The sequence below is a fragment of the Adelges cooleyi genome, unplaced genomic scaffold (genome assembly GCF_023614345.1).
Source record: "Adelges cooleyi isolate 19-005CV unplaced genomic scaffold, UGA_ACOO_1.1 ACOO_flye_CR_arks_rails_tigmint_CR_PRNA_9, whole genome shotgun sequence".
In the NCBI taxonomy this organism is placed as follows: domain Eukaryota; kingdom Metazoa; phylum Arthropoda; class Insecta; order Hemiptera; family Adelgidae; genus Adelges; species Adelges cooleyi.
The window spans coordinates 7,096,559-7,109,885 of record NW_026096579.1 but is presented as its reverse complement, the minus strand read 5'-3'; the positions used below and the strand labels follow the sequence as shown (position 1 = coordinate 7,109,885).

Here is a 13,327-nt window from a genome sequence, read left to right as displayed (position 1 = left end):
ACGAGGAATCTTCAGGTCGACCGTCTTTCATGCCGATTGACTCTCAGCCATAATCTATATATGGTTAATTAGCGTGTGTTGGCCTAACGAACATGCAACTATAGGTACCGCTAAGATCCGACTACAACACAGCCGTCATAATTGGTACAATCATTTTCGAACTGGACCGCGGTAGTGGTTAGCGGTTAGCACGCCACGGTCAAACATTTTGTTATTATTATTTCTGATACACATAATTACACTGTGGCAGTTTTTTTTTCTTCCATATAATAATAACTAATCAATAGAAAACCCCGTTATGTAATGCGTTTAATGCGTTAATCTCGACATTTTAACTGCACTGGTTTTATAATGATGTGTGTGTGTTTTTATTTGTTGTGTCTGAAGACGCGATAACGTTTTTGCTCGAGTCGCATACTTTTTATTAATACCCTTAAAAAGGTGAAAAAAGCAAAAAGTTCACCGCTAAAAATCCAGCAAGATACCCATTTTTAAAATTACATTAAAAACAAACGTCTAATCACTTGCAAGCTTTTATGGAATATTATTTGGATAACATTGTACTACCGATGTAAGTATAATTTTTTGTTCAATTTCAGAAAAACGATTCACCATTACTACTTTAAAACAATACAATTTCTAACTCATAATACCAAAACAAACACGACATAAGTGTCTTCAAGATTCAAGATGGATGTTGGCACCGACACATTATGCTTGGACTATAAAAGTCATACAGAACATTTGCTAGATTTTGCTAGAGGCAAAATAAAAGTTGTATTAGAAAAAAAAACATAATTAATATTAATGTCCACCAAAGCACACATGAGGTATTTAAAAAACAATATCGATGAGCCAATTTAAAACGACCCCTTCGAAGAATATAATAGTATGCTTTAAAAACACAATTAAATACATCAAGTACCTGCTATAATATCTACAAAATATGCGTTGTAATTTGTAAACAATGTAATAATTTATAAAAATAACATAACCGGGTGCATGCAATATAATATATTGAATATAGGTGATATATTTTGTGAATGTCAGGGCAGAACTGAAATAAAAATGCTAAAAAAGATAATCAAATTCTTCGCTTATATATATATTTTTATAATACGACTACTCACGCTAGAGAAAAAATGGAAGAACCCCACGTGGTCCTATTGGCGGTCATCGATAAACAGATTGCTGTCTTAAAGTTATTCACAGTTCACACGTGTTCGGTTATTTATTTGTTTATTATAATTTTGTGTCGAGCGGTAACTAAAAAACCGGTTTCCATTGAACTGTTTCGAATTTAAAGACTTCATTAATGTAAAAACGGCGATTTAATTTTATTGCATTATTATGGCGGTGAAAATCGAACGTCATACCAGTGTCGTTTGATATTTACCGTAATACATTTATATACATACATATTTTATGAACTCGTAGTCTGATGGTAAACTTCTCATTATCTGCCAAACTTCCCGGTTTGAAAATTCAAGATAAAAGCACATGATAACACTTTTAGTAGTTAAACAGTATGAACAGCAATAGGAACATATTTTAGCTCAAAACCAAAAAAAACTCTTACCGACAGACAAACCGGGCCCAGACAGTTTTTGTCAATTTAAAATCTAGATCTAGTAGTGCAACGGAAATCATGGAGATCATAAAGGGGTGGGGTGGTGGTGGAGAAGATATCAAACTGTCTTGGCGGTTGTTATTTATCGGTGTGTGTGTGTGTGTGTACATTCTCCGAATGGCGAAAACACAAGTACACGAGTGTGTACTCATCACATGTCTTCAAAGTCCTTTTACAGAGAGTTCAACAAACGCTTTGTCGCTAAAACCACCAATTATGGCGACCATTGCAAATCAAACAATAATATATCGGATCTCGACGACGATGAGACGGTGCGGGAAAAAAAATACATCCACCAGAAACACATATTATACCTATAGCAATAATATAAGAGTACAGGTAGGTATTGTGGTTATCCAACACGCGTTTCGTGTCACGACCCGTTTGCCCGAAGAGAAAAAAAAAATACATGTACTGTTTTTTTACCGTTTTCACCTAATTATAAAATGTCGAAAACCAGAGAAAGAAAAAATGAAGCAAAACACCATTATATGAAAGTCGAAATCTGCGCTTTTTTTCTTTTTTCTTAACGAAGACGACACCGCGCCGAGGTCGTGTCTAAGGATTTTATAAACACGGTAATGCTATGATAATTTAAACGGCGATTTGGCATAAACGATTGTGTGCATTCGAATAGCTGCTCATGACGTGTCTGCATAATAATAATTTTATAGAAAACGTTTACCTACATTCTACCCGTAGCGGCTATATTATTACATTTATTAAATACATTAATATTACTGTATACGAAAAAAAAGTCTTAAAGTTCATAATTAACATAAAACTAGTAGTTACTACAAATTGATTAGATTACATATGAATAATTTAATAAATCATTACATAATATTGTTGAGATGACCGTTTGCAGACTACTTGGTCGGGTGAATAATGTATACACACACATACTAAAAAACACCTTAAAATTTGTAGACCTTATTAAATATATCTAAATAAATATCTATTATTAAGTAAATATTGCCCGCGGGGGTAAAGGGGATTGTACAAATGTAAATAAACGATGGCTAATGAGGGGAAGTCATGTGACCAACAGTTCCCTCTCGTTGGTTCTTTATTTATAAAATTTAAAAAAAAAAGCGTTAAAAGAAAAACATGGTTAAACTTTTGAAGATAATATTATCTATATTATATTATATTATTACTATGGAAATTTCTTGTAGTGTCAATATCAGTCAATCACCCTTAAAATCGGGAAACCCCAAAAAATTTGATAATGATTGGATATATTTTATACATGGGGCATTCTAAGTCATCAGCCCGACCTCCTCAACATTTTTCGACTTTTTTTTTGAACTTATTTTAGTCTAATAAGACCTTTATTTTTTTGAAATTTGTATTACTCATATTTACCGCCAAAAATGTGGTTTTTTAAAGTTATTTTTCACGAAAAATCAATTTCGACTAGTTTTAAAATTCTGAAATTTTTACATAAAATTAGAGTCTAAAATCAAATGTTTTCGTCTAATAACGGACATGGGCCGAGATTTATTTATTTTTTAAGAATGTATTATTTTTACTATTAAACGCTTGTACTGTAAGTTTGTAATGTACTGCCATAATATGGCGGTGGAGATTGTCAGTTACGAATTACTTTACTTTGTTTTTCTATAAATTAACTTTTTAAGATATTCCTACAGTACTTATCTCGACCCTTACGAACATGTGACTGACACCGCTGTGGGTTTAACACACTCATGTAAGTTCAACCCAGAAAGTACACACCAAGCACAGTATGAACCAGCACAGTAAGCAAGTATTAAAGTGAGGTGCAGTGTCCCCAAATTCGCATCGAAACGTTTATTTGAAAGTGATTTTATTACTTTCAGTTCTTGAAACCCTGTGAATCACCGTCGTCCCCACTATGCCCCGGCCACACTGTACTGGTTTTTTTACATTCGAGGTGTGAGTCATTGAAACACATTATTTTTTTCATATTAGCTTATCGCTTTGTTTACAAGGTATATAGGCCATATTTGTTTAAAAAAAATTGTTTACGATTTCCGAACAACTTGTATTTGATTTTGTGTACCTATTCAAATGTTTGAACAGTTTTCTTGAATGGCCGTAGGATCTTGATGTCCCAATAATTATAGTTAATAACTTTATTCAGACTTAAGTCCTGTACTACTCGTAAAAAAGGGAAATAAAGAAATTGATTTTGTTGACTTTGTAATAACAATAATTAGTCTCGGTGGCTAACGAAGTTGGGGTGTGGGACCAAATGAGCTAAGCCCCTCTTATTGACTTTCTTTTTATACACAACTTGTTAAATACTACACTTGGGAATGTGAGTAGATTTAATTAAAGGTACAATTGGCATTCGAATTTCATACAAAATCTTCCTTACCGGCATCCCAAACCACTAAAAATATTTTCACAATAATAACAAATCAAAATTGTATTGTTTTTAACATTATGGCAAAACATTTTTCGATTTTGAACAAAATTAATCTTGGATAGTGGCAATGTTTTTAAACAAATATTTTTGAGATTTTGGTGTGAAATAGTAGTCCTGGCAAGCTGTACTTGTAACCTGACTTAAGTCAGTCTTAGACCAAGTATTGTACGGATGGTTTGCACTTGGCTACAATTATCAACTGATTAGTATCTCCCATCGTCGATTGTCAATACAATAAACAATTGCGAGTCTGTGTATTTTATCAACGCGGTATTATGTTATAATAGTGTCTACATTATCGAGCAAATCCGTTCCACTAAAAAATTACAAGTATAAAACGTATTGTACGAAGAATAAAGTATTAGTTAAAAGTATGAATTATTTGAATACCTGTTCGAAAAGCGAAATCGATCATGTAGAAAAATGCGGTCGAATATATTTTAACGTTTTTTAACATAATATTAAAAAATAGCTTGTTATAAATATCAAGATATTTTTTTACCTTTATTAATTTACACGGGATGAGCTAAATAAAACGAAAACGGCCGCGCGTTGTTATATTAGATATTAGTTATTATATTATATATTAATGGTGTTATATTATTATTATACAGTGCCAAACCAAGTGAGAAAATTGTCGATTGACACCACCTTATTTGTGTTACTTTCATGCGAACACAAAGGTGGAATTGATAGAACGAAATATGCATTTTTTGTTATATTTATATATATATATTATTATTTTGACTCGCAATAAAGATGACTACTGACAATTGATTCGGTTGATTAGACATTTATTACTATGTCTCTAGAAATTTTTCAATTAGTTGCCTATCCTAAGACCACCGCTGTCTCTTACAGAGAAGACATTTTCAGGTGACAAACATTTTTCGTCCTATAAACAAATTTAGCTGAATCGTTTGAGTGGTTTGTTTGTACACACACAAAAACGTCAACTTTATATTATATTTCTATTACAGTCCAATAAACTTGTTTTCAGTCGGTCTATTCAATGCAGCGACCGCAAGTTATAGTTAGGTTGGTGTAAATATTATTATAAAAACATTTCTTTCACTTTTTTTTTATTTATTTGTTATTACATTTAATTAAACGGTTAGAACGTACTTTATATGATTTTCCATTTCGACAACTCCTAATTATTATTTTTATATCCATTAATAAAATAATAATCCAACACAACTGCAAATGAAAGTATCGCGGTCAGTGTCGTTCCCGCCGTATAGGATTTGTACACAATACTTAAGTGTTAATATATATATATATATATATATATATATATTATACACCGTCAGAGGTATAGACTGTAACTAATAGCATCATTGCTAATAGCTATTATGTGTGTACCTAAATGATTTACTCTCTCATCTGTCCCTCATATATCCATTGTATGTGTACAAAAATAAACGTGTTCACGCTTGTAGATTTGATCAGACCTTAATACCTACCGTAACTACTTGAAGTGATCTATTTTGATGGAGATGGAAAACAATTATCCAGCGAGCGGATTAACTATTGTGATACGGCAATATACATTAAACGCGAATTACTAAACACATAATAACAATATGTCGTCCAATAATAATAGGACAACAAAAGATGCACGTTTCTTGAGCCAAAGTGTTTAGCAAAATCCCAAAGTATGCGTTTTTTTTTGTCCTTGTGAAATATCAAGGAGGCGAGCCAGAGGTTGTGTGCATTCTATGTGATCCTGAATGTATTAAAAACCCTGTGTCTGTGAGTTGTTGACTGTTGTCCCTTTTATTATGCACAAGTAGTTCTGGCAGTGCAACAAATAGTTTATTGAGACATTAAAGAATCTACAGCTACTTGAAAACATAAAATGTTTTATAATATTGTGTTAGAAATATACGGTTGCATATGTTTTGCTCCGTGTATATAGTCGGTCAGGCAACACAATAAACACCTACAGTATTTTTTTTAATTGGAGATCTGTTGTGATCATAATTCATATAATATGATAGTATAACTTCTTTCACGCTGCACACTTGTGTTCATAATAGTAGTACCATTTTCTTCGAACGCGGTTATTAAGAAATTACAACCTAAAATGATCTCTCATCATTACTATCTTAGGACATATCCAAAAACATATCCATAATTCAATTGTTTTCCTTGTAACGAAGAAAATTTACATTTTTCATTTTTATTATATCAGAATATGATAAAACCTTTGTGTTTACTAGTAACTACAATTTTAACTCTGAATTATCATTAAAGATATATTATTTGGAATATAAGAGGGAAAAAATCGAATTTTTTTAAAACATATAAAATAGGTTAGCTATTTTATCGTTTAAATGACATACATAATCCATTTATCAAAATGTTGTAATACAAACATTACTACTACGAACGATTGTAAACCCAATATTTGAAAAATACAATGGTTTAAACTATGTTTCACACTTATATAAACAAGTAAACGTCATACAATATATTTGCATTCTGCAAAACTTCGTTAGATTTTATTGTCTTGTTAGTTAACGAATCGCCAGAAAATCACTTTAAACCGGTTGCTGTGACATAGACGTTCATAAGAGTTTTACCATAACTTCAAAAATCGCTAGTGAGTATTAACAAAAACATTTTTATTAAGTTTTTCTAAAATTTAATTTATTTTTTATTTTGGTGCTTGGATTTGCAATACATTTTTACCCGCTGGCTGATTTCATTTAAGAATATATTATAGAAATTGTACACCGTTTTCGCGTAGCATGTCTATAGACCAGAAATCGAATCTAAATTTTGCCTCATTTGGCCCAATATCTAAAAAGTTCACATTCCAAATTAGGAAAAGCAGATATTTTTTATAAATTTAAAAGCCCTTTAAATGTATACATTTTAAATTTTCAATTTTATTACCGCTCTGTAAGTATCATTATTTAAAACAATCAAAAAAATTCCAGATTTCTATGAATTATTCTTTAGTTTGATACAGTGCGCGTTCAATTAAAAACCCTTTATAAACTTCATGTAAAATATCGTTAAGTAAAACCATAGCAGTTGTGATATCAATTATTTAGGGGCTAAGTAATGTCATGCATAATTGTATTTTAGCTTTGACGCGGAGCTGAGATATTGTTTTTCCAATGATGTGTTTTTTTATTTGTGTTTTTGAACATTTGAATTTGCTTGCTTGATAATACCATATTGTTACAAATAAGCATTACAGCGAATGCAAATTTTGTAAAAAAATAACACTTAAACAAATGTTTTTTTCACATACATATTGCGCGTTGTTTTTTACATATTGCTTAGTTAACACATTTTTTGTCATCGTGTTCAAAGTAAAACCATAGCAGTTGTGATATCAATTATTTAGGGGCTAAGTAATATCATGCATAATTGTATTTTAGCTTTGATGCGGAAGTGAGGTCTTGTTTTTACAATGATATTTTTTTTTATTTGTGTTTTTGAACGTTTGAATTCTGCTACCATATTGTTACAAATAGGTATTATAGCGAATACATTTTTGTTAAAAAACAAAAAATAACAAATTTAACTAAAACTAAAAGTATCCAAATGTCTTTTTTTATGTACTTATTGTACCTAATCTAAGTGCAGGCATATTATTATTTTATGTGTAACATTTTATAAAACATAAGACATGATGAATATAGTTGATACCTAGTTTACCGAGTGTATTTATAATTAATTGTCAACTAATAAAATGTCTAAAACAAAAAGCTTTTATGTTTATACTTTTTTGCAGATAAAAATGAATCATTTTTGTTTTTTGATACCACTCGTCTTTGTTAGTGTTTTAGCAGATAATCTAAGTAACTATTATTTCATTTATTTTCACACAAGATAATTAAAATTCAATGACTAACTTTTTTACAGTGACCTATAAGGAGCAGGTTTCCAAAACAAGTCAGTATTTTTTTTATCATACAAATTTAACTATGTTTTTATGTTTGTATATACTTATTTTAAATAATTTATTACAGACAAAATAATCGCGAGTGCAGAACGTAAGAAGTATTTTAAATTAATATACTAACACGTAATACTTATTGTTTTGTCAAGTTTTCCTGAATATCAGATGATTTATAAATTAATAATTATAGCTTCTAAATTCTGTTCAGATGAAGAGTGCACAAAATGTATAGTTTCGGTGTTTTAATCACTTTGTAAATACTTTATGTAGCATTTTCTGTAATTTACTTAAAGCACGCTTAGCTATAGAAATTGATAATATTTAGCTTATCTAGGGTGAAAAATGTTAAATGGTCCACACTTAAAACATGGTGTAACTTGTTTTATGTGTCAATCCATTTTTTATTTGTTTCAGCTGTGATGCATGAAGTACTTAGAAAAATTGCTCGTGAAAATGAATCGATGGGTAGTTATAACTATTATTATATAACTCAAAATTAATAAAGCTTAGAAAACAGTTTTTTGAAAGTGATATACAAACTTCAACATAGATTTACTAGTACGCAAATTTATCAGTGATGCATCGTCGCTTAAGCGGCAACAACGAATGTCTCATTTTTTTAGCCGAATTAAGTTGGTAGAACTGTTCGAAATTTCGTAGGGAATTAGTTTGCGGGCTCAGATAACCATGTAAAGTCAATACATGACGTACTATTCGAGTAATTTACAACATAGTTGTTATGTTATTGAATGATAGTTGAAATTGATTTTTTGCTCTCCTGTAACTAATCAATTTATTTTATGTAAATTTTAGAAAAACTAGTTATGATGTTTGCTGTACCGGGTAATAATAGTTAAAATAATTTTTATTAAAATGTATTTGCACATAGTTGTTTAATATGAAATACATCATGTATTCGTTTTAATTCCAGATAGGGCAGACATTGAAAACGATTTGAAAAGTAATTATTACTCTTATATAGTTACTCTTTTATATTTATAGTGCTTTACATAGCCATATGTGAATAAATTATACAAATCTAGTTTTATTATATACTAATATATTAATTTCTATCTTAAAAAAATATGAACATTAAAATAAATTATTTTTTTTTTTTAATTTAGAACATTTAGAATACGAAGCTGAACTACAAAAAGAAATTACCGCCGCCCTAACACCAACGTCCTATATACCTAGTATATCTATACCTGGTGTAAATTCCTATATACCTGATGTAACGTCATATATACCTAGTATACCTAAAACTAATTTTTTAGGCAAGTATAATAATTTGTAAATAAACATTTTCAAAAATAATAGTTATTTATTTTTAAACAAAAACGATGAAAATTCGATTCGAGTTCAAAGTCTTTAAGTTATATTATAATTTTTTTACTAAAAAATTACTTTTTTTACTTATTACTGTTTTTATTTACTGTTTAATTATTTCATATTTTTGTTACAGATACCATTCCTGTTAAAACAATGGGAGGTAATTAACCATTTATTTGTTGGTCGTAAATAGCCATAATTGTGTAACTTAATAATTATACATTTATAATGTTATGCCATTAAAATAATATTATAAATTTGAAATAATATTTGTGCTAATATTTATAGGTCCTTAATAACTTCTTACAAAAATAAAATAAAGATAAAAGTGCTAAAAATAGATGAATATTTCCCCATGTTTTATTTATTCAAATAATTTTATCAGTAATTTATTCGAATGTTGAATTTTGAAAATTTGTCTTATTTCTTGAAAAATGTGTACAAAGATTTTTGACTTGACGACCGTCTTAGCTTTTTGAGTTTTGACCGTCAATCAAGTCTTACATATATACGCATTATTTAGATAATTTCTTATCTGAATAATTTTTTTTATTCGGTTAATATTGGTATTCGAAGAAATCGTCTTAGATTTAATCGAATAAAAAGATTATTCAAATAAATTAGTTATTATTCATTTTATTTTCGAACTTATTATTTGTTTTTCTAGATACACTTAGTTCTGCATGGAGCCTCGTGGGTTATCCACTAGCAGGTAGTTGTTATATAATCATACAAAACATAAAAAGAAAGCTCATAAAACACAGTATTGAAAGCGATAGAAAAAATGCAGCGTGATATACCTCTATGCAAATTTACCAGCGATATACTGTCGCTTTGTATGTATAATATTTTGTCGCCAACACGGTTATTTATTATTTTTTGCAGATGTTCAACCTGACTCCGAGCTCTCAAAACTTGCAGAGGAGCGAAGATTACTAACTTCAAAAGTTCCGCAGTTTTTAATCGATACTATGTCATCGAGTAAATATTACCAACAAAAACCTAACAGTGAAAAAAGGCTAAGTTCCAGACCCCCTCCCAAAAATGTCAGCCTATCTAAGTAGTAATATCTACTTGTGGCCAAGTCTGCTATTTCTTTAGTTCATAACCTCACTTTACTCCTACTTTTATGAGCAACACAGCTTTGTTATTTGTATTGCTTAACACTTGTTAACAACAGTTTCTGAATGAGGCATAAAACAGCCTAGCCGCAATGTAGATAATAACTACGTAGATATGTATATATATATACAGGGTGTAATGTAAAGTTCTACCGAACTTCAAATGAGACATTCAGGATGCTCTATGGGTGCAATAAATGGTATTCATTTTTTTTTTTTTTTTTTAAATTATTTAAAATAGAACTCGTATATCATTATAAAAATGTCTTACTAAAAAAAAGATTTCAGATTTGAAACCGAGAGAAAAAATCTTGTTGAATTGATTTGTGACATGGTTTTTTGGTATCTGGCCACATTTGCGTCCGTCGAGTGGCCACTGAGTGGCCGGCATGTGACCGAAACCAACATATGGCAAGTGACACATTATTATCAGTTAGCATTTTATTCTCAATTCAGAGGCGTCCTTAGAATTATTTTATATTAAACTATGTGTCGCATGCCAAATGTTGATTTTAGTCACATGCCGGCCACCCTGTGGACGTATGTATGGCCAGATTTTTTCTCCCGATTTTAAATCTAAAATAATTTTTTTCGTAAGACAATTTTTTAATGAGATACGAGTTCTATTTCAAATAATTTTAAAATTAAAAAAAAAATTAACACCATTTATTGTACCCTAAGAGCATCCTGGATGTCTCATTTGAAGCTCGGTAGAACTTTACATTACACCCTGTATATATATACAGGGTGATCCAACTAACGTAAGACACTCATTTTCTCTAAAAATATAAATATTTTGAAAACAATTTTTTCCCTAAACTTTTAGGTACATATTTTACTACATTTTTCAATATTTTGAAAATTTTTATCACCAATCCTTATAAGCCAAAATGGGGGATTTTTGTTTTTTTTTTAATGGCAACATATGTTTTTAATTACATAAGTTTGTAGACAAAAAATTAAAAATTATGTTAGCGTTTGAGTTTTGAATTTTCATTTATTTTTCATTTTTGATGACTTTATAAAGATTTGATTTTTTGACTGTATTTCTTAATATTTTCAATCGTTACTACAAAGACGAGTAGTTTTATTACATTGCGTACAAATAATTTGGCATGTTACCGTACTCTGTACCATAATCAGATATAATAAATAACCTATAATCTAAGTAATCTGTAGATAAGAACCTTTGTCTATTTCAAAATCTTTTATAGTGAATTCCTAGTTGTTAGAATGTTATCGCCAATTGGACAATGCGAACATAAATATGAATTTGATGTGCTACCGGTTTTGGACAAACCGAAGAAATATGATTATTATTAAGAGGAAATGTAGTATCTTAACAAAGTCATAACTAATGAACAGTTTAATAAAAATAAAAAAATTTAATGCTAACACATTTTTAAATTTTTTGTCTACAAATTTATGTAATTAAAAACATATGTTGCCATTTAAAAAAACCAAAAATCCCCTTTTTTGGCTTATAAGGATTGGCGATAAAATGTTTTAAAATATTAAAAAATGTAGTAAAATATGTACCTAAGAGTTTAGGAAAAAAATTGTTTTCAAAATATTTATATTTTCAGGGAAAATGAGTGTCTTACGTTAGTTGGATCACCCTGTATATATATATATATATATATATTTCACTTTGTAGTGAAGCTATACATTTATACAAGTAGCCACTATGAATCTAGTTTAGTATTATAAACGAAACCTAAACGTTTAGGTGTACAATTACACTTTATAATAGACCACGTGACACGCGTAACAGGAACAAAGAATACTGCTACACTGCCATGCACGTGAACACGAATGACGTGGGCATCAACAGCGCCCTGTACCGGCTGTAGCGCGGCAAAGGTCATTAATCCCCACCTAGCGCATTAATTTTGAGAAAATTGCAATTTTCATATTTTTCCCTTTACTTACACTATGAGACCCACCTTTGTGCCAAATTTCACGTTTCTACCTACACGGGAAGTGTCTTATAATTTTGATGATGAGTGAGTCAGTGGGTCAGTAACAAAAATTAAAATTTTGAAATCCTCCCATTTTAAAACACCTAAACATTAAGGTCTCAATATTACACAGTGTCTTAAACTATCTAAGCGAATTTCAAAAGACTATCTTAAGAAGTAGCAGAGATATGAGAGTTAGAAATACCGGGTGAATTGGTTCGTGTAAAGATACACTGGCATTGCTGGAACTTGGCCGGCGCACTGCCGTGCGCTCAGTTATAAAATTGTTGACTGAGAGTAACATAGCTGTACAATACGGACAATCTGTATACTACACTTATGTATGTGCACTAGTTACGTTTTGCACATTAAATAAAATGTAGTAACTAGAAAGTTAATTTTGGAAAAAATTTTAAATGAACCTTTTTTATATTTTAAGATCGAGTGGATAAAGATATCAAGAATAAACCCATGATATGTCGTTTAGTAGCATTGGCTCATACTATGAATCTTTGGCCAGATCCATACATAATAAAATCTACATTGACTGGTAATGTTTGTCAGCTAACTTCTATAGAAGACAGTGTTGTGGCAGTTTCGGCAAATATACGTTAACAGAAAGTAAACATCATTAATAGTAAAAAGTATTCAAAGTTGCTTCTCAGTTATTATATTTTAGACAAGGAATCTCAGAGATAATACATTACAAATTATACAGCACTATTGTTATTCTATTAAAATAATTATTCCAAACCGCACTTTCCTCCTAAAATTTTTAAATGTAATGTGTTTTTTTTTTAATAAACAGTTTTGCTTATGGTTATAATCATATTAGTTGTTTTTTACCTATATTCCTACAGGTTGTATTCGAAGTGATAATGAAAATAGTATTTACAGGCATGATCTGTTTATACTGATTGTCAAAAAATAATATATAGGTATAAT

The 13,327-nt window shown here is 30.0% G+C and overlaps 1 protein-coding gene across 1 annotated transcript; it reads left to right on the top strand.

Moving 5' to 3' along the window:
* Window positions 1-6,541: 6,541 nt before the first annotated feature.
* On the top strand, window positions 6,542-13,195 carry LOC126846918 (uncharacterized). Its single transcript, XM_050586785.1, has 12 exons — window positions 6,542-6,654; window positions 7,801-7,867; window positions 7,932-7,961; window positions 8,039-8,062; window positions 8,383-8,433; window positions 8,782-8,811; window positions 8,900-8,929; window positions 9,093-9,245; window positions 9,434-9,460; window positions 9,968-10,012; window positions 10,186-10,281; window positions 12,822-13,195. Exons 2-12 carry the CDS (start codon window positions 7,807-7,809, stop codon window positions 12,995-12,997), a joined length of 723 nt encoding a protein of 240 aa, XP_050442742.1. The 5' UTR covers window positions 6,542-6,654; window positions 7,801-7,806; the 3' UTR covers window positions 12,998-13,195.
* Window positions 13,196-13,327: the final 132 nt, after the last annotated feature.